The sequence below is a fragment of the Leptidea sinapis genome, chromosome 28 (assembly GCF_905404315.1).
Source record: "Leptidea sinapis chromosome 28, ilLepSina1.1, whole genome shotgun sequence".
Taxonomy (NCBI): Eukaryota; Metazoa; Arthropoda; class Insecta; order Lepidoptera; family Pieridae; genus Leptidea; species Leptidea sinapis.
This window is the reverse complement of record NC_066292.1, coordinates 5,896,579-5,919,563: the sequence shown is the minus strand read 5'-3', so window position 1 is coordinate 5,919,563 and position 22,985 is coordinate 5,896,579. Positions and strand designations below refer to the sequence as shown.

The following is a 22,985-nucleotide window of genomic DNA, read 5'->3' as shown; positions in this document are numbered from 1 at the left end:
ACTAATAACAACCTACAATTGTATTACTGTTTTAATTAATTGCATGTACATAATAATACATACTAATTCATTTGTTATTCAAATGCACCATTGTGGAAGCAAGTGTAAATTATTTATGCCGATTCAAATCGAGCATAAAGAATCGCTGAAAATGGTGTCAACCTAAGGTGAACGGTCTTCCACGATATATTTTTAAAAGCTTTTTTTTACACAACAGTAGGCTTATTTCGACGCATAAATTTGTTTGGTGAGTAGATTTATCGTGTAGGCTCTTCCATACTGTTGCAACTCCGAATATATATATTTTTTTATGAAAATAGAGTAGAGAGAATGAGAAGAGCAGGACTTTCAGCTGATGGTAATTGATACACCCTGCTCATTACAATGCAGTGCCGCTCAGGTCTCTTGAAAAGCCCAAATATTCTGATATATAGATTTTAAGTCTCATTTGCTCAGTAATTTTACTAGCTACGGTTCCCTTCAGACCGAAACACAGTAATGTTTACACATTACTGCTTCACGGCAGAAATAGGCGATGGTGGGGTACCCATAATTATACAAATGATTTGAGTTTTCTTTAGTGTTAATTCCGCCAATATTTGTCTTTAAACAATTCGACACGTGTTTCGCCTCTACACGAGGCATCCTCAGGACATGTTGTCTCACCAAAATCTGGCACGAGACTGCTCGAGCGGAATCAACACTAAAGAAAACTCAAGTCATTTGTATAATTATGGATTTCCGCAAAGTAACGCCTACTTCAATAAATTTTTGGTACCCATAATCTAGCCGGCATCCTGTGCAAAAGAGCATTCCACTGGTAAAGAATAAGGTAAATAGTTAGAATTATTTAGCACAGAATAATTAATAAAACAAAAAAAAATGTTCGTACTCGCCTGTGATGTTTTAAATCAATTACGCTCGGCACGTCTCCAGGCGGAATCGTCGCAATTCTAATTCCATGAAGCGCATCACATAAATATCTGTTCTGAAAGGGTTTCGAGCGAAACTAATATTCGCTAGTTCGTGTACATTCAGCAAAATGAACAGTTGAACTCTTGAGTGCTTTAAGCGAGCCATAAATCTGCAGAGTGTACGGTCCATTACACTCCCCGTTCCTGTGTCCGTGATATGTTTGTTCTTCTGTCCTTTGGCTGAGAGGTTTGCGGTGGATTGTTATTCGACTGTCTGTTTGGATTATTCTTGAAATATTGTTCATGTTATTTTCAATTCATTTTGTTTTACTTGAGTAGATAGCGATATCCAGTATAGTAAATTGACTTATATCTTTATAATTAAGGAAACTACCCCTATTTCGTGTTCCGTACCTGAAGGGCAACCAAAAGAACCCGACTCCATCTTCCTTCTGTCAGTTAGTAGTTTCCTCGTAAGCTAAAATAGTTAAACATCAGAATTTTTTGCGTAGTGTGTACTTATCTTACAACTATAAAAGCAAAATAAAATAGCAAATACTCAATTTTAGTGTACTGTGTAATTTATTGTTTTACTTTTAGATATTTAAAAGACTACTTCGATTTGTCTCAATAATTCTCACGAAATTTTTATCCTAGCTATGTTTAACTTAAATATAAGAAAAATAATCCAAGTAGTCAAACACTTAATTGTTACTACGTTGAATTTGATTTTTTTATGAAGAAAAGTTACGAACCGATAAGATAAGACATACATCCGATAGTAAGTAATACCAGATTATATGCCCTGTACGTTACAATCCAGTGTCAGGCCTGGTATCCACAAAAGGGGAGAGGAGAGGAGATGTATTGTGTGATGATGTCAACCAATCAGATTTTGTTATTTCCACATCTTCTCTCTGCTTAGCTTCGGTGGAAATGGATCAAGCGAAGAGGAGAGAAGATGTCTCATGTTTCTATAGAATTTTGTGCCGCGTCGAGCGATCAAATGGCGCGGCGGAGCGGAGATGTATGTAGGCGGGCGTGATGACTTCTTACTTTCGAAGACATCACTTGACTGATTTCGAGCTCACACGGCTCACATCTCCTCTCCGCTTTGGTGGAATCTGACAGCATCGCGGCCTATCGCCTCTTGTCTCCTCGCCTCTCCGTTTCGGTGGATAACGGGCCTTGGTCGCTGATACATAAGACATTATTAAGATCATAAGACTAGACTAGTAGTTTCATTAGCTACAGCGCCCTTCAAACCGAAACATTAATATTTGCACGTCACTGTTTCACGGCAGAAACAGGCGCCGCTGTGGTACCCACTAGCATCCAGTGCCTGCTTCTGGTAATCCAAATTATAATTTAGAATTAATATCATCATCTTATAATGTCAAAAAAAGTGAAATCAAGAAAGTGAAACATACTTTGAATTTTTTAATTTAATGGGAAATCCTTAGCAGCACACAAACCACTACAGTTAAATAGATTATGATGGAAAGCAGAATATTTTAATTATTGTTATTAAAATCTTCTATCTCAGAATCACATAGATTTAGATAATTTATATGTCTAGATAGAGCCTCTTGCTGCTAGAAAATCGATGAAAACAGGCCAGTTTTATTACCTTAGTGTGCGTTACAAGCTACGTTTTACATTCGCGATTTGTGTGTCACTTTGTTGTAGTGCGTGTATTGCGAAAAATAGAGGCTAAGTGTGAACCTCAACTTTTTTCGATGTTTTCACAGCTGTCCGAGTCTATCTAGAAATAAAATATAAATGATCTAAGCACATAGATACCTAAAACATTGACCAAATTTCTATCAATTTCGTTATTACCTGTGTGGTGGTATGGGAAGTGGAAACAATTAACAGTTTTGAGTTTAATGGGAACAGCCATAATATTTTATTACAACTATTCATGTCTTTTCTTATTTATATGAGCTATTAATTGTTAAACTGCTTCTTGTTAATTACGTTAGTGCGAATACATAAATTGTAAGCGCTACAAAAGACAGCGAGTAAGACAGATGGTCGAGATTGCGAGAATATATTAAAAGCTTTGTTCAAAGTCAAAACAGATACGAGATGTTGTAAATTATTGTCACGGTGTGTTGATACTCCGGCGACACTCGCATTAGTAACACACTGCTCTAGAGATATTGAGGCAATTATTTTTATTGAAAAATATGTTACTTCACTATATACAGAAACTTAGATAATTTATACAACTAGATAAAGCCTCTTGCTGCTAGACAACCCATAAAAACAGGCCATGAGTATTAGTTTAGTGTGCGTGACAAGCTACGTATTACACTCGCGATTTGTATGACACTTTGTGTTAGTGTACGTTAATTGCACAAAATAGAGGTTCGTTCTAAACTCAATTTTTTTCGTGTTACGTCTCATTTGCCCAGAAATTTCACTAGCTACGGTGCCCCTCAGACCGAAACACAGTAATGTTTACACATTACTGCTTCACGGCAGAAATAGGCGCCAGCCAGCATTTACTTTATACTAATGAATAAAATATTGTTTATCTCTACAGACCTCAAGAAGCAATTCACCGTGTCACCGACTTCATTGTCAGTGGAGGCTGGGTCAGCTGCATCCTTGCGATGTTCCCCCCCTCCCGCGGCGCCTCCCCCTCGGATATCGTGGCTCAAGAATGGAGTTCCACTTCAGCAGGATCACAATGTGCTCATATCGGCTGAAGGCAACATGCTTATATCGAGAGCAACCCTGCAGGTATATTTTATTTTGATTATATCTCTTGTTAATTTGTGTTTTTTTTATTTTTAAAGTGCTTCCGACAAAAATTATTGCATTCCAAAGTTTGATTCCACATGACATGTATTATGTTCAATTTAAATAACGTATTCATTTGGTGCAACAAATATTATTAAGTATATATTTTTCAATATATTACTTATTTATTTAGTTAAAAAAGTTCCAATTATTTACCTAAATTTAAAACTAAAAAAAATATTCAAATAAATTCTTTTTAAAGGATTAAAACGCGTCTAATTATAACTGTATTTTTACATTTGCGTAAAAGTTACATTTTTATTATTATTTTATTTATCCAGACGTTTCATGACTTTTACAGAGAACGTTTACTAAGAAAATTGTTAGACCGCGTCAAACTAGTTTCTACTAAGAATATTAATATGAATTCAACATACGCAACTTCAGCTTAAATAATGGTGAAAATTGGTACTTAGGAACAAAACAAGCTAAGCAATGTAAATGGATTTAATTGAACCGACTTTTATCGCGTGAACTTTGAACAAACAACGAATACCTAAATCAGACAAGAAAAAGGACATCGAGTCGACAGAGAGTCGTGTCTCGATTAATAAATGTCCAACTCTCCCGACTAATTAGTCGCAGTCCACAGATAAATAAACACTTGGGACAACATGCTAAGATTGCTTGCGCTGTCGCTGGGCATAAAGATGAATGCAACGAGGCGATTGTCGGTTTCCTTATCAATTCTCCATCTGAAGTGAAAGCGTCGTTTAATAGCAGTCTCTTAAGATAAGCTGATCATATGAACGGTGAATTATACGCGTCTCACTATCCTCATGCGCCATCTGTTTTAGATTTAAATTGTATATTATGAACACGTTCTGATAAAATATAGGTTATAACTACAAGTGACTTATAATAATGCGTGGCTCACAATGAAATAGCAAACTATTTTATCGGTACTTAATTGAGTATGGTTTGTTATAGAACTTTTATGGGTTGTATACCCGAAAGGTAATTAAATATGTAATACCTATTAAGGCTGGGGACCGAGCCAACGGTCTTGAGAAATCGAGCGGAGCTAGGTTACCTCTCTATTCAGAATTAGAAGCATCTTTAATTTTTTACAAACACAATACAATTTTCTTTACAAAACTATATTATGTTTTTATATTGGTGCATACTTAATTAATTGTCTTACAATTTTTATCTAGATTGAATGATAATGGCTCCAACTGAAAAAATTTGGGGAGGGGTATTTTGGTGAATTTTTTCGCAGTGTCTATAAAAAATACAAATGTAAAGAAAAAATGAATTTTCTTCTCATATTCTGTAGATATACTATTATTTTTTGTAAAAAGACAAGCCTTATAAAAACCATCAAGAAATGGTTTCAATTATGCGCTATTTTGGCGATTTATTGGGATAGCGGCCGCAACAGGCAGCTGAAATTTTGATAGAGTGTTTATTACTTAATCCTTTAAATAAACTAATATAAGCAAAAATAATTTAACTTTATTATTATACTTAGCTCATATTATGATGGTGTTAGAAAATGAGCTTTTAAACCGTATATTTAAAATCCCGAATTCCTCGCTTCGAAAACTCAGTCGCTTGACAGTCTGTTATTCTATATTCATAATTAACTTATTTTAACAACACCTACTTTCAAAATGGGTAAATTTTAATTACTATTTAGTATTTCATGAATAACATCACAATGTAATTAATTTACAGAGTTTGTTTGCAAGTACATTTATTTGCAACACTTATAAAGTAATTATAAATTGAACATAATAAAATGCGCCTAAATCCAAAATTTTAGTTTAAAACTGATTTAATTCGTGCATTTGCTGCTCAAGGTAGAAATGACAAATGCATACATTTTGTTAACTGTCAGAATCGGCTGTAAAAGAAAACGACGAAACAAGCGACACATCACAGTCAGCCGAACGGGCACGCCATCAAAAGTTACACGCACATTTGAATGAGCACGTGTGTCAGACCACTGACTCAACGATATGAGTAACCAATTAAATGAAGCTAATTCAGTATTCTCAGCTCTTTTACCCAAGTACGTAGTGATATATTCTCTTGCAGATAAAATCAAAGATGTGAACGAAAACAAGCACCCAATTCTAGCACATGTTAAACAGTTGAACATTAAAGTCACTGTTTAAATTTGCGGTCTCATTAATCTGATCATAATATCTTTTTATTGCATTATAAACCTCACAAATATTTAAGTCATTGTATATGATGTTTATAATTATCGAGGCATAAAGATGCAAATGAGAAGTCTTATGGAGATGTTGCGGTAGAAGAAGATACAATAGCATTCCCAAGCGTTGATATAACTTGGAATAAATTAGTTTATCGAAGGCACGATGTAATAAAAACGAATGAAATATTATCTCTAAGTTTATCCTGACATGAATAAAACAATAGTGCTGAAGAATGGACGAAGTTGAAAGTTTGCCACGGTATAATTAATCACTTTGGGGTATGAAAATTGTAGTGAGTTTGTAATTGAAAAGTTACGGAGCGTGAAAGATGTGGAACAGTTCACGGAAGTATGACTGAGGGAAAAGTTTGAAAAATATGACGAAAGTGAAAGTTCAATTTGAAAAGATATGAAAATTTGATCTTGGTACATAATCGAATTTATTAATAATATGAAGGTATGGTACACTGTTTATAAAAAAATACGTATTCGGCCACTAGGTCTGAGGAATACTTTTTCGAATGTTTGGTAGTTTTGGCTTTTAATAAGTGATTTGATATTCATTTGAATTAGTGTAATAACAACAATGTTCAAAATAAAAAAATAAAATTTTTAGAATTATTGTGTTATAATTGTAGACTTTTTGGTGAAAAATTTGTTAATGATATCATAATATTTAATTCTTGTTTCATATAGAGTACAACTAAAGACTTTATTAAAATGAAAATATTAAATTACCTGTAACCTTTCCCTTAGTTGGTTACCAACATCACATACGTACTTTATGTAGTACAGTTGCTTATAGTTAGAATAAATGCAAAGTAACAAATAAATTTTCCGAACGTGCATCGCAGTACCGTTGGTCATTTAAAAAGGCGTGAGTGTTTTTGAAATTCCGAAAGCAACATGTAAAACTGATCGGCACACTTTATTGGTACTATGCACAGTATGTTCGTCGGTCATCTCGATGACACGTCGGTTAGGACTTTAATGTTATTTATTTTAACGGATTATTGATCTCGAGTATTCCAGTTCCGAAATAAGAATATGAAAAAAGCAAAAACATAAAATAGAAGCGTCTCATCTTCAAACATGAACAGATTTTTATATATACAAAAAAACATAATTTTGTATAACCTTGGGCCATAATATTATAATGTCCTTGAAATGATTTAAAGTAGACCTTTAGTATGTAAAGAGCGGTAATTGCACCACATAGCCTACATACTCAACAATTACTCCATATTGACAGCCGTACAGTAATTATCCACTTAAACGTCAGTCCCAGGCTTGTAATCACAGCCGAGTGTCCCACATAATGAACTCCGGTTTCGCGGTAGAATTGCAAATAGCTCACACCATCTCCTGTTTCCTACAAAGCACTCTTCTAATTACCCTTTGTGGCGAGACATGTATTAATTGCAGCAGTGTCAACCTCGGTAACGTTATCTCGGACGGAACATAATTTTCTTAATTAAATATTATGTTTACAGCATAATTTAGTGTTTAATTTTGTTAGTTACGAGGTTTTTCTGCAATAGTTGTGCAAGTTGCCGTAAAAATGCTTTTCACAATTTAATTATGTAACAGATATTAGTCGTAGCATTATTAAATAAAAATGAACTAAGAAAATTATTGAATATTTTTAACATTGCGTTTTCTTGGTTGGTTTGTTTTCACTAAATTCTATATTTAGGCGTAAGTCGTCTAAGAATTTGTTAATGCTGTAGTAAAATGATTAAAATCATCCAGTGTTTAAAATGGATTCAGTGATGGAGTAAATAGTGAGTAGAACCACGAGTACATCTATCAAATAACTTCAGTTGTCACGTGACTGGAATGGATTGCTGCCGTTAGTTCTGTCCAATGGCAAACTGTGAATTGCCGGTCCATACATTTGTATTTACATCATTTTGTTAAATTTTTTTCCCATTTTTGTAGGTTGTGTAATTACGAGTACTTCTTTCAACGCTACAAACTTATCAACCATGTTTCTTGGCCTCTGACGTAACGTAACGTGATATAACAAAAACGTAAACACATTGAAAATTTATGTTCTCTGCACAAATCTTCAAAAAAAATGCTTCTGAGAATTTTGTGAACATGCCAGGAAGGTTCTGAACTTTAGAAAAGAGCTTGACTCGTCGGATTATCTGGTCAACGATGTACGTAAAATGTACAAACTCAGGAGTTTAATTGCGGAAACTGGAGCTCTCCATACTTTTTGCAGAACATAACATAAATTTGGAACATAGGTATAGGTTATATTATGCATATGATAGCTACTGGGACGTGAAAGTGTATTAAGCCTTTAAAATTATTTGAGTTATCAAATACCCTCCGTTATGCCATTTTTTATTTATATCATGTATTATTTGATGCTTCTTAGATGACATGAAGCTATCGCGGACCGGTTTATTCGGTTTCCGGTATTGCGTTCTTTGTCGCACTACCCGCACTAGGCCATTGCGGTTGTTTAAAATTAAATACTCAAAAAGGCTCTGGTGAATACCTGTATCAACCTATTCCCATAACGGGCCCTACAAAGGGTATACTGATGAAGCACCATCTTGTTTCTGTTAAAATTCTGAAAAAGCTGCTGAGGGTGCATGTCATGTGTAATGAGTTGACCAGGTCTGCAACATTTGATCAGTTTTTCTAATAAGTGCTCAGTTATGCAGCTGTGGTAAATATTTCTTAAAATATCTCTACAGTATCTAGAGATCATTTTAAAATTTATCTCATTTAAATATTTGTCGATACTCCGACGATGTTATATGAAATTTAAATAGTACGTGTGAATATTTGATATTCTCTTTCAATGCAAATGTGTTGATTCGTGTTTCGTTGTGTAGTACACGTCTCCCTTGCGTGCTCTTCGCTTGATATTGTCACTTTGCTAGCTTTAATAGGTTTGTTTTAAAATATAACATGATATTGTTTACTTTGTAAATCTATACTATCTATACTAATATTATAAAGCTGCAGTGTTTGTTTATTTGTTTGTTTGAACGCGCTAATCTCTGGTACTACTGGTCCGATTTGAATGATTCTTTCAGTGTTGGGTAGTCCATTTATCGAGGAAGGCTATAGGCTATGTTTTTTTTTCAAAATTAGGGATCCGTAATAAAATTGCTATTTTGTAACACAAGGTGTAAAATCGAAAACCTATTTTTGCGTGCGCTGCAAATACTATTGACAATAGAACAAAATGATGTACAGGCTATAATATGGGCAATATTTTATACTTATAAAACTATCGCGTGAATTATACTTTATATGGCAAAACAACGTTTGCCGGGTCAGCTAGTAAGGTGATATAACAATGTTAGAGTATCAGGCGATATGTTTTTTGAATTGTGGTGTAATTTACTTAAAAGTTCAATAATACACATAATATACTCCTTAGATTTGATATTATGTGTTGATGACAACTTTATTATTCCTTGGAAACCTTCACGAAAGTTATAATATATTTATGGTGACATTAACTTTTTAATACCACTTTGACATAAATTACAGATTTAAAGTATTATAACAGTTTGCACTAAGTTTCACTTCGACACGGATTTAGCCATTACATGAGGCATCTTCAGGAGCTGTTTACTCAAAAACCCAAACAGCAAAATTATTTTGCAAAATAAATCTCAATAACTAGTTGACCCAATTTTAATGTTTTCAATGTTACCTATATATTGTGGCAAGCTTCCAGTGACAGTTAAAGTTTTGTTTAAGTCCAATCCGATCAATCACAAATTAAAAAATAACAAACAGATTACTAGCTGACATGGCAAACGTTGTTTTGTCATATAAATTGTACTGATCTTGTGCTTGCTAGTTGATAAGAGATGGCGCTAGTTGTATTCATTAGTAACAATCACACTTCTTTTATATTTTGTATAATTCACACTATAGTTTTATAAATTATAGCCTAACCCTAATATTTTATTTGTTATTCTGGTGTGTAAGCTATATTATTGTAAAGTTTCATCAATATCTATTCAGTAGATTTTGCGTTAAAGAAGTTCAAACATACATCCAGACATACAAACTTTCACATTTATAATATTAGTAGGATGTTATAAGTGTCACTTAGCAAAATTCATATAATTATAAATTAAATACAATTCGATACTTGAATAACGTTGATAGCGACTTAAATGAAAACATCATTCACAAAACTAAATTTCGTCAGTAATTTTAGGCGTTCATAAAGGCTGCAAGTGTTTTTGAATTTATTTAACTGATCTAAAATTGGACTATGATGATAAGTGACCACTGACATCTATATACCACTGGACTGGCGGCTGTCATAGTGCTTGTGTGCCTGTTTGATATTCTCCATGTTGGCGCTGTTGGCCAAGTAGCGAGAGTCTGCCGTACTAAAACTAGTGATAACAACCTCAGCAAACATCGATAGATAGTGGGAAACTACAAAAACAATTGTGAACTTTATTAAGTTGATTCTTGAACTATAAATAACGCGGAAAACAAACGAAATTAATTCAAAATGCAAAAATACTCTCTGGACGCTTGGGAGTGGCGCTTCAAATAGGCACAAAAATTTTGCTGTCAAACATATGGAACAGCCTGTCCAGTGGTATTTATACTGGTCTGTGTAATTAACTGTTCCTCGGCTAACTACATACGACATAAATTAAGCGTACTGTCTGTCTGTAAGTCTAACATTTACCTATTTTCCAGGACATGGCAAACTACAGTTGCGTGGCGGAGAACATAGCGGGCAAACGTATATCAGAGTCCACCACATTGACTGTATACGGTAAGACATTATAATTTTAACGCTTAGCATACATTCGGTCACACAAATTATAGTTTAACTGCTCGGAGACCAGTGGTTTACAAATTACATTAAATTTCAAACACTAATGGTGGCTTAATGCAATATTACTGTGAATTATATATAGGTAATATCGAAAGCTTAAGATATGTGAAAATGTGAGTCGACTACAATATTGTTATGTTAATTGAAGTTGACTACGACAAGAGAATTTAGATCTAAATTCTTTATACTGCATATTCTTTATATTTAAGCTGACTTGCATTATCACATTTGTTTTTTTTTTAATGGAATAGGAGGACCAACGAGCGTACGGGTCACCTGGTGTTAAGTGATCACCGCCGCCCACACTCTCTTGCAACACCAGAGGAATCACAAGAGCGTTGCCGGCCTTTAAGGAAGGTGTACGCGCTTTTCTTGAAGGTACCCATGTCGTAACGTCCCGGAAACACCGCACAAGGAAGCTCATTCCATAGCTTCGTAGTACGAGGAAGAAAGCTCCTTAAAAACCGCACTGTGGAGGACCGCCACACATCCAGATGGTAGGGATGTTATCCTAACTTGTGGCGTGTCGTGCGAAGGTGAAATGGGTGCAAAATTCTGAATATACAACATCGCAAAATAAATTTAATACACCTTTTTCTTAATGTAAGTAAGTTTTCCATTCCATTAATAAAGGATGCTTCTTCAAAGATACGGTGATGATATAAGTATAGAAGCTAGACAGTGGTTTATGTTTAATTTTTTTTTACAATTTATTTCAATATTTTTAACCGACTTCAAAAAGGAGGAGGTTCACAATGCAGTCGGTATTTTTTATGTATATACACCGATTACGTTGCATAAGAGGTGTATTAAATAAAATATTTTTAAGTTATTTTATTTTTTGTTTGATTGCTTACTGTTATTTACCATCTCGGAACACGAACAGCTAGAGTTAAGGTGATTTTTATCTAGATGTTAAAAAATTTAAATATCGTCTTTATTTAGAAAGTATCCCAGTAATCGCTAACAAGCATCAAATGAGTATTATTACTTCGAACAACAATTGAATGCCATTTAGCGCTTCTACCCTCGGTCCTCTATAATAACCATACTTCAAGCAGATCAAAGGGCGCGCTGGCTTGCAATTATAGATGCGCAGGCGCATGGGAGAGTCATTAGGAATGCGCCCACGCCATCTTGAAAATATGGCGCCTAAGAGATTGCGATCATCTGACGCGGCACGTTCGAAATTCAATGTTTGCTTGTTAGTTGTAAGGCGTAATTGTAAGTTATCACATTACCATCAACACTATTTCCGCTATAATATTACGACTACCCGACAATATAGCTCAGTTATAAAAGATCACATTGTTTTTTTTTCTTATGAAAATAAGGGACGAGACGAGCAGGACGTTCAGCTGATGGTAATTGGTACGCCCTGCCCATTACAATGCAGTGCCACTCAGGATTCTTGAAAAACCCCAAAAATTCTGAGCGGCACTACAACTGGGCTCGTCACTTTGTGACGTAAGATTTTAAGTCCCATTTGCCCAGTCATTTCACTAGCTACGGCGCCCTTCAGACCGAAACATAATACTTAATGCTTACACATAACTGCGTCATGGCAGAAATAGGCGCCGTTGTGGTACCCATAATCTAGCCGGCATCCTGTGCAAAGGAGCCTCCCACTGGTAAAACACATTACGTCCTATCAAATTTTCTTGATAACAATTGCTTTGAGAATTCACAAGTTGGCCAGTTATTTTCTAGTAGCGCCAAATCGAAAATCAAAAAGTGTTCCAAGTAAAATATTCAATATTATGTTGTGTATGAAAGTCAATAAAAATTACAAATTAGTGCCATCTATTGGTGTTAAAAGTAACTAGTGCCAATTGTAACTTAGAACAACAATGATTTATGTAAACTGTAGATAGTGCAATAAGGCGTGATAAAATCCAATTTAAAAGGGTCAGAGTACAAATGTTTATTAAAAAGGCAATTGCACTTCCAACGTTTGCTGTCATTCAATTAAAATTGAATATGAAGCGCTAACACCACTCACAATTATCACACATATACAATACTTCCTGCACGCTAAGTTCGGACCCTCTAACAAAGTTAATTACTCCCGGCCACGGCGTAACCGGAACAACCTCTCCAATTAGAGTGTCCAAAACGGACTTTGGTAAATAAGTTTCAAACTGATTCTATTGTAGTTCTTATTTCCAGAAAATCTCCAATCGCTTATTAAGGGCTCTTAACCACAAAACAGGAAAAGATGCCTTGAATGATAACTTCCTAAATACAAACAAATAAACACATAATATATCTATCCCGGTTCGAATCCCGGTAGGTGCAAGCATTTATATGATGAATATGGATGTTTGTTTCCGAGTCATGGATGTTTAAATGTAATTATGTATGTTTATATGAATTTATGCATGTTTAAGTAAGTATGTTGTATTAAATATATCATTGTCTTGTAACCCATCACACAGGCTATATATGCTTAAAACTTGGGGCAAGATAATTTGTGTGAAGTGTGTCAATATTATAATTATTATATTATCTACCGTCCTTTTTAAACCCCTTTTTTGAAGTAGGTTTTAAGTTAAATACAATTTTAAGTTTAACTCTAGATTTTTGTGGTTTACGTCTTTCCGGTCTGGAAGTAATCTTAATATATATAAATTACGTGACACGTTGTTTGTCCGCGATGGAATCCTAAACTAATGAACGGATTTTTATAAGGATTACTTCATGTGCAGTTTCGTCCACCTTGAGAGATAGGATAGTTTTTATTTCGATTTGGGACCCCTAATTATTTTTATTTTCAATATTTGTTTTGTATGGACATATTTTCTATGAGAGAATTTAGTGACGCAGGGTTTGACAGTTCCGCTGTGAAACAATTTCATTATAACAACAGGGAGCATTTTTTACGAAATCATTCTTGATGTTTTGAAATATTATTGGCAAATTCCTATATAACAGTATTTTTTTTAAGATCTACAGAGCAACGTCTGTCGGGTCTGCTAGTATATAGTATATTATAATATGTGTATATTAATTGTGATTTAATTTTTTGTTTTTTAATATGGACCTAAGTGCGTATGGGATTAGGAAAACAATCACAACAACTACCCATTTTCTCTTGTAATATCAACATAAACTTCCTTCGAAGAAAAGAAATACCCATGTCGCCGAAATTGCTCACAAGGAAGCTCATTCTACAATAGTATATTCCATAATTAAATAAATAAAATACTTATTATTAGATTAATTTTACGCGCATTAAAATGACGTTGTAATGCTATGAAAATGTTTTATTTAAATAAATGCATTCTCGTTTGGTTAAATTTAGAAGAAAGTTCATTGAAGAGTTGATAATTATATTTAAGTTCGTGGATATGGCGTGTGGTTGATCCATATTTAAATTCGGCGGCATGTATTCTAAACGAAGAGTGTAATGGTTTAATTTAAAAATTGTAAAAGTGTAGATTAGTTAAATGTTTTAGATGTTAATGTTGGACAAATGTTTCTCACTCACATCAAAGCTTTGTAATTTTTATTTTAAAACATTTTCGTGAAATATTACAATTCATCAGATGTTTATTAAATTTTCCGTGTAACATTGCAACTTTGACGTGTTCTGTTGTCACGCAAAACCCCTTTGATGGATCACATATTTCATGAAATTAATTACCATCGTGAAATATTTAAAACACAAACAAGCGCATGGAAGTCACTAATTGGGGAGATATTTTAACTTTTTGAACACAGATATATGCATTTACTTGAATGAAAAATGAGTTGTATTTGGATGTTTCCTTTGATGTTCTGATGTTACGATTTTTCATTATCATGATGATTATATTGGTTTTTATTCTATACTTAGTCTGGCCATAAATACTGTTACATTTCTTCACTGCCAATCGTAAGGATTGTTTTAGGGACTCCAAATTATCAAGACGTTTAGAGCAAGAAGCACTCTCTAAAACTGACCATAAATTATTATCCAGCGGATTAAGATCGGGACTAGAAGCGGGCAGTCTTCACCTCTGATGAAGTCCGAAACGTGTCTTGACTTGACTTGATCTTGTAAACATATCTTGAATCAACCATTTTACTTTGTTCAACGTTTGACCACTTGAACTAACTAGCGACGTCGCTTCATTGTATTTCTACCACCGCATCTCTCATGGCTCCCTAAAATATATTTAACTCTACTCCTCTTGACGTATTTCAGATCCGCACTAAGCACCAAACAGTCAGATACCTTTTTCACAACTTGGGGGAGTCTTAAAAAAACGCCTTCGTGATCCGTATGGTGTATGTAACACGTAAGCGCTGGTAAAAAAGTACAACATTGTTAGATCTACGATAGTTAGTTTTGCTAACTTTTTGAAAATATGGATGCTAATAAAGAAACACATAGTATATACACGGACCTTAAAAAAGCATTTGAGTGGACCATAAAAAACTGTTAGAAAAACTTGCATTTAATGGAATCCGCGGTAATCTTTGGCGATGGTTCAAGTCTTACATTACTAATAGAACACAAAAGGAAGTTTTACATGGCTTCGAGTCCAATTCTATTAATGTTACATCTGGTGTACCCCAGGGCTCAATTCTAGGCCCGCTTTTGTTTATCCTGTTTATTAATGACATTCACACGTGTTTTAAGTTCAATAAATTTCTTTTGTACGCTGACGACCTCAGAATATACCAAATTATTGACAGTTTTGAAGATCACCAACGTTTACAAGAAGATCTTGTTGGTCTCACTATCTATTGGGAATTGAATAAACTTGAACTAAGTATAAACAAATGTCATCATATTGTCTTTACCAGGAAAATCAGTAAGTCAAACTATTGCTACAAACTTAATGCTTCTGTTCTGAAAAAAGTAGACATCGTGAGAGACCTGGGTGTACATCTGGACTGTAAATTGACCCTAAATACTCACATTAATATTTTTTGTAATAAAGCTTTTAAAATGTATGGCTTTGTTATAAGATCGAGTAAGCAGTTTAAAAAACCAAGTATACTATATAAAACGTTGATAAGATCTCAGCTAGAATACGCAGTCTCTATATGGAATCCTTTTTATGAAAAGTATATTCATAGTATAGAACGTATACAGAAAAAGTTTTTAAAATGCATGCAGTATAAATGCCATAACAGTCACATCTCTTATGATGAACTGTTAAAAAAGTATTGCATTTTGGATCTAAAATCTAGAAGAATTTATCTTGAAGTGATGCTATTATATGACATTTGTCACAATCGCTACGACTATATTGATCTTATTAATAAAATACGCTATTTAGTGCCGGTTAGGACACATGTGCGTGCTATAAAAAAGAAATACTTATTTGCAAATAATAGATGCTCCACAAACGCTGGTTTCCGTGCACCGTTATTTAGACTCCTTAAAAATTATAATGAGTACTTTACACACATAGATATTTTCAGTAATCGTGCTTCCTCTTTTACAGTAGAAGTTATTGATGTTTTAAAAAATAAATTAGGTAGTATGATTAAAAGATAACTACTAAGTAAAATTGAAAAGTTTAAATTAGTTATTCAACTTTATGTTATAGCATAATTTAATTTAAATAGATATAGTAAATGAAAGCTACTAACCGATACCTATGTTATAAACAATAACATTTATTATATTGATCTTTTTTTTTCTCTTTTCTATTTTAATTGTTACTAAGCACATAAATTTTATTTTTTGTTTATATAGATGTACGTGCTTATCTCTCTCTCATATAGTTTATCTTTGGCTAATGTAGTTGGTTTCACAATTAATTAAGGTTTTTATGTATTAGTTATAGTTAAATATTATTATTGTGTTACTGTTTATTGGTCCTAATAAAGTAAATAAATAAACACTATCTATCCATAGCCTCCGTAACAATTGGAAATCTCCATAAGCTAATAGACACACGGGAGTCACGGAACGGCTGCATTCCAATCAACTATATAAGTAGGCCAAATGACACGATCCCGTATCTCGTATATGATGTTATGATAATAATATTTTTCGCAGTCAAAGTAGTAATATTATTATTTGTAAACTGAAAACAATTAAGGTGTAAGATATTTGGCACATGGTGATCTTCGAATATTTTTAGTAGCGTTGGATTCAAGGAATTGAATATTTGCAGTGTTCGTTACTTCTGATGTATTGGGACTTTTTTGTTAGTGGGTAACAAGCATTTGACTTGAATGTTTCGATGGTTGATTAATTTGTGAATATAAACTCGGTACCCCAGTAACTTTTTATTATACTACCTCATCATGATGAATAAGAAGTATTACAGAGTGTATACCTAATTATGTACAATCATATCTATTGTAATTTTCAGAATTTTTTAATTTATGTTCTAATTTAAAAATTACAGCGCTTAAGTGGTTTAAATTGGGTGAATTTTTTTTATACTAATATTTAATTAAATTTATTTTCAATGGAATCCATCCATTAACAGTCTACGTAAAATTCCGCATTGAATCCATCATAGTCCCTTCCTGGTTTCATCAGTAGTGATAGTTGATAATCAATCTGGAATTGTAAAAATTTGTTTTCTCTATATTATATTTTAATTGCATTTTAAATGCAAAGAAAAGCATTGTAATAAACACTTTATCTATGATGTACATATTATGTTTCAAGTTAATTATTTATTAAACATTTGTGCTTTATTAAACATCCCACACAATCTTTAAAGATCGATTTAGTTAACTTAGATGTAATTGCACTGAATAAATAATAATTCTTGGTAATAGCTCAGGTTAATGGATGATACCAACTCTTTTAATACGTTAAGCACCAATCAATCATTCTACCGTGGATGATAATATTTTATTTTGGTCATCAATTTCGTACTTTAAGAGCTTTGAAAGCTAAATGTTTATATCGTTTGGAAAGCAGTTGTATCAATCAATACAAGCGTTTTGATTGATCGATCGCTATTCAAGTTATAGTGATCCTAGATCTAGATCAAACATTGAATAAATCATATTATATGGAAACGTCTATTACATATTAATGTTAAATATTTGTTAGTTTTACATTATTGTTCTTTTTTTATTGCAACTTCAGGCATAAAGGTTGGCTGTAAGTTTTTTGAACTTGTCCCTATAACCGGCAAGACGTTTTACCAGTGGGATGCTCCTTTGCACAGGATACCGGCTAGATTATGGGTACCACATCGGCGCCTAATTCAGCCGTGAAACAATATGTGTAAACATTACTGTGTTTCAGTCAGAAGAAGCTAGTGAAATTACTGGACAACTGAGACTTAACACCTTATGTCTCAAGGTGAGGAGCGCAATTGTAGTGCCGCTCAGAAGTTTTGAGTTTTTCAAGAATCCTGTGCGGCACTGCATTGTAATGGGCAGGGCGTTTCAATTAACATCAGCTGAACGTCCTGCTCGTCTCATTCCTTAATTTCATAAAAAAATATAATAATGACTATTAAATATTTATGTTAAATATTTATTATTTTTTTTCTTTTATTGCCACTTCTGTCAAAAAGGTTGACTGGAAGCTTTTTGAACTTGCCCCCTATAAACGGCAAGAAGGAACGTTTTTCCGTCGTAATCTCCGTCCAGTCCCGAATGTTTCACCAGGATTTTGTCTTCTTCCTGCGCGTCTCCTTATCTTCCCACCCACCATGACGAGCTGAAGCAGCTTATGTTTTATAATATATGTTATAATCGCCATATAAAAAATAACAGCTTAGTCTTAATACAAGATTTGCGGATGGAATGTAATATTTTGATTGGTACAGTTTCAGGTTGTGATCAGTTTCAGCAAATGAAACAGAAATACATCAGATTATTTACGCTTTGTTTCACGTCTGCTGTTCTAATTTATACTAAAATAACGACTTACTCGCTGGTGGTCTATAAGTCACCTGTGAGGCGATTTGTTTATTTATTTATTATAAAAGGCTTACCAACTAGTTAATATACAATTAATATTATGACTACTTATAATGTAAAATTTCTTATATTTAATGCTTGTATATCTAACTTATAGGTATGCACAGCGTTGCCTTCATTTCTTATTGTAAGTTAAGTAATACAACTATAATATGTTTTTTTACTATTACTAAAACTATAAGTTTATACAAGCAAATTATAAGGGGTCAAAAGCGTATTTTTTTAAAATTGCCAAATGTATTTAATTTATATCTATACTTCTATTACTATGGAATTTACTGTTATATAATTTTGAAATAAGTTGGGTAGGTGAATTTGAGTGAGTGATTTCATAATTGTTTCTGAAAAATCGTACATGTACTGACAGATGTGTACGACAATGATAAGGTACACATAATCCAATCTTCGGTAGAAGTAATGGAAGTAATTAAAATGTTTAACGGTAATTTGACTTCTAGAACATTCTTTATTAGATTTCTATGTTAAGAGTACTGTTAACTATCTTTTTAGAATATGAGTCCAATATTTCTTAACGTGTTATATTTCATTTAAGCATGGCCATTCGTTTCTAATGAGTAATAACACAGAATGAAAAACCATTATTTAAATATGTTAATATTTTAATAAAGCTATTTACCTGTAACCAACTGATCGTTTCAACTCTAAACCCATTACCGTATTAAGTTTTATAATCATTATAAATAACCTAAACTTTCTATTTACGGTGTAAATTATTAAACTCGTAAAAAGTACATTTTATGAGGTTTCCCGCTGCAGATCGCCCGCTAAGCCTCTTCCATTATCATTAAAACGAATACCTCACTTAATTGATTTTAAATAATCTATATTAGACAGCTGGTCGCCCGTTACTGCCCGGCGTACTTTTCAATTATAACTTAATAGATTTTGCCGCGTCGTTTATGGAAAGAAGTGGGGTCTTGCGGGACTTGAAATTGCGGCGAAATAAAACACATGTTCAAGTACAGATTTCCTGTTCAATCAAATAAGACTTTTATTATGAATAAGCTAATATCATACAAAGTCGTTTTGACCTATTGAAATAGATAAGTATTAAAAAAATTGGCCCTCTCTAATCTCTTCTATAGTAAATTTATTGAATTAGGCGTTACTTTGCGGAAATCCATTATTATACAATTGATTTAAGTTTTTTTTAGTGTTAATTCCGCCAATATTTGTTTTTAAAACAATTCGTCACGTGTTTCGCCTCTACCCGAGGCATTCTCAGGACGTGTTGTCTCGCCAAAATCTGACACGAGACTCATGACTTGAGTCTTATTAAAATTAAAATTTGGTTAGTGAATAGTGACCTATACGTATGCCCATTAATTTTGTTTGCCTATTAATCTAGTTAATTTTGAATTTTAAGTATAATATATCGATAACATTAGGCAGGATTTTTTGTAAAGTTTTATATATAATAATTCTTTTATTTTCCAGTGCAAAACATAAAGTGACTGGATATATACCATTTCTTAACCTTTCTACACAGTCCGAACTTTGTCGCTCATAAGTATTATAGGAGAGTTTCTTGCGCCGCTTCTTCTCTCTCAGAGCGCCATTTGTTTTCGAAGCGGAAGTGGTATCTAGTATATTAGAAATGACATCGTAAAGAATTCTAAAGGAATCAATTTTGGGAAAATAAATGCCTTTTATGCCTTTATTCAAAACTAGTAGTGTATAACAGTAAGTATAATAAAATAAGTGGAGTAACTTTCATATAGATTGCTATTACGTGGATAGTTTTATATTTAACCGAAACGATAATAGGCCCATGAATTTTTATAACAAAACACCGGTTACGGCTTCCATTCCGGTAATGCCCGTGGTTCGGTGAATTTGCGTTTGATTTTTATGTTTCTACGTTAACATATTCGACACAAATTTGTCGGTGCAATATGTTTAATGTTTATATCAGAATAATGGGAGGACTTTATTGTTACTAGAAATTGTAATAATCTGGGCCATATTTATCATTTTATATGCGGTTTATTATTATTTATAATTTAATTGTCAGTTAATACATTTTTCAATTGTTTAAGTGAAATCCACTTTGGACGCGTAGTGTACTTTACTTTGTGGGTATTGAATGAGATTAAAATACTGGGCAAATAAGAATTGACATCTTGTCTTAAGTGCCGCACAGAATTTTTGGGTTTTTCAATAATCTTGAGCATTTTAATGGGCAGGGCGTATCAATTACCATCAGCTGAACGTCCTGCTCGTCTGGTCTCTTATTTTCTTATAAAAATTTGATCCGTCACGAGTTTTGAAAAAAAAGAAAGTTATATTTAGTATTGCTAACCTCGCTTTATGAAGATTTTACTTCTTCTTTGTGTTTTTAAGAAGTAAGAAATACATAATGTGCGTATTATTTATTTGATAACGTATTACATGAATATTGTTACGGATTTTATGACGAACGTCGCATGTTCACGAAAGAATCTGGAAAATATATACAAAAAGTTTTCTCTAGAGTCTAGACTGTTCGAGAACATTCGAGAATAATCCTTACATGTATAGATATATGTCATTGATTGGGTTATTGAACATCTGAACGATACCTATAACAGGCGATACATGTAGTATGTACTAGTACTTTGTGGTGATCAGTAATAGTATGTACCGAGATAATAGTATCTTATAAGTAGTGTATTATTGTCTGCGGTATTTTTTGTGGAATTACACTGATTTTTTGCGTTTCGTGTAGTCCTGACTTATAACAATGTTTCCCTAAATGATATGGATGCTAATAATGTTCTCTATGTACCAGGCTTCTTTGCACAGGATGCCGGCTAGATTATGGGTACCACAACGGCGCTTATTTCTACCGTGAAGCAGTAATGTGTAAGCATTACTGTGTATCTGTCTGAAAGGCGCCGTAGCCAGTGAAATTACTGTGCAAATGAGACCTAACATCTTATATTTCAAGGTGACGAGCGCAATTGTGGTGCCACTCTGAATTTTTCAATTTTTCAATAATCCTGAGCGGCATTTCATTGTAACGGGCAGGGCGTATCAATTACCTCCAGATGAACGTCCTGCTCGTCTCGTCCCGTATTGTCATACAAAAAAATTTAAATTAAATAACGTTATTTCATCATTATTAAAATCATTCATAATGTAAGTGAAATTTTGTTTTATTTCAAAAAACACCTTCAATGATGAGATAATGTATAATTGTAATGAAATTCAAAATGTTACTCAAATCAGTGACTAGTATGAATTAATGTTTCTGAATAACATTTATAATGAAAGTGTACACACCAAGTTGTATTATGTAGAAAATCCTAATTGTTTGTCCCAATTTCACGGAGAATATCATAACATTTTATGTTAACTATCAGGGCTGCCACTTAAAAGTTAAAGTAGTAACAGAACTTGTCACAGCGAGCTGCTCTTTGAGGAAATATCGCGGCTTGTCGCTAGTTATTATGTTACATAATGCCGTACTTTGTAAACTATTTTAGTGAAAGCTCAGTTAACCCGCCGGGAAATCCCAGTGCCAACCCTTATATTCTGTGATGAAAATTTTCAACTCGCGTGTATTTTAAACTTAGTAAATTTTATATTTTGTTCTGAGGGGAATAGGAATAATATTTCAGAGGAGCTAATATTATGAGAGTATTTTTATGTAAAAGATGAGTTGTGATGATACTTGGAAATAAATAAAATTTATTTAAGAGTTTCGTAAATATACCAAGTAGCAATAGAATTAAGGCGAAGGGTAGACAGAAAACACGCAATCAAGGTGTTTTTAGACACGTTCAGTGGTGAAAATATAGCATTTTTAGCTATGCACACTACTTTATCCTGTTACACATACCCTTAAGTCTTACTTGTAGGTTTCTAATGCTTGCTGTTGGTTAAAGTTAACACTCCAGAACTATTATGAACTACCAGTTTTCTTTGAAGTTAAACAAGTTTTTTCTCGGCATGATGCATTTGCTTAGTATACTACTCTCATAAAAGTTATTTATATAGCTTTAACTTTTTTGTGGAGGTACATTTATTCTGATTAGTAATCAATAATGAGGATTGTAAGCAAATAAACTGTTTGCGCCTGTTAAAATGTTACATTTTTGACGCGAGAATTTTCAAAATATTGGCTTTGTTACATAACAGCCGTGAACTCATCGCTCAAGGTCGCCGGCATTTAGTGTCGCCTTAACTGTATGAGCAATATTCTTGTATGGCACGACTGTCATCACACTTTTACTTTTGCGTTCGATATTTACTTACTTATGTATCATCGGTGTTGGTACCGACTAGTTTTGGATCATTCGGAGGTCCTTTATCATGATGAGTGTAGTGAGTTTGCGGATTTGCG

The 22,985-nt window shown here is 33.4% G+C and overlaps 1 protein-coding gene across 2 annotated transcripts in view; it reads left to right on the top strand.

Annotated features, from left to right (window-relative positions):
• The window catches only part of LOC126972950 (netrin receptor UNC5B-like), a 110,705-nt gene that overhangs the window by 38,218 nt on the left and 49,502 nt on the right, over positions 1-22,985 (top strand). For both annotated transcript variants that reach the window (XM_050820045.1, XM_050820044.1), the window contains exons 4-5: positions 3,466-3,665; positions 10,597-10,675. In XM_050820045.1, the coding sequence (XP_050676002.1) occupies positions 3,466-3,665; positions 10,597-10,675 (279 nt within the window). The remainder of the gene's footprint in view (positions 1-3,465; positions 3,666-10,596; positions 10,676-22,985) is intronic.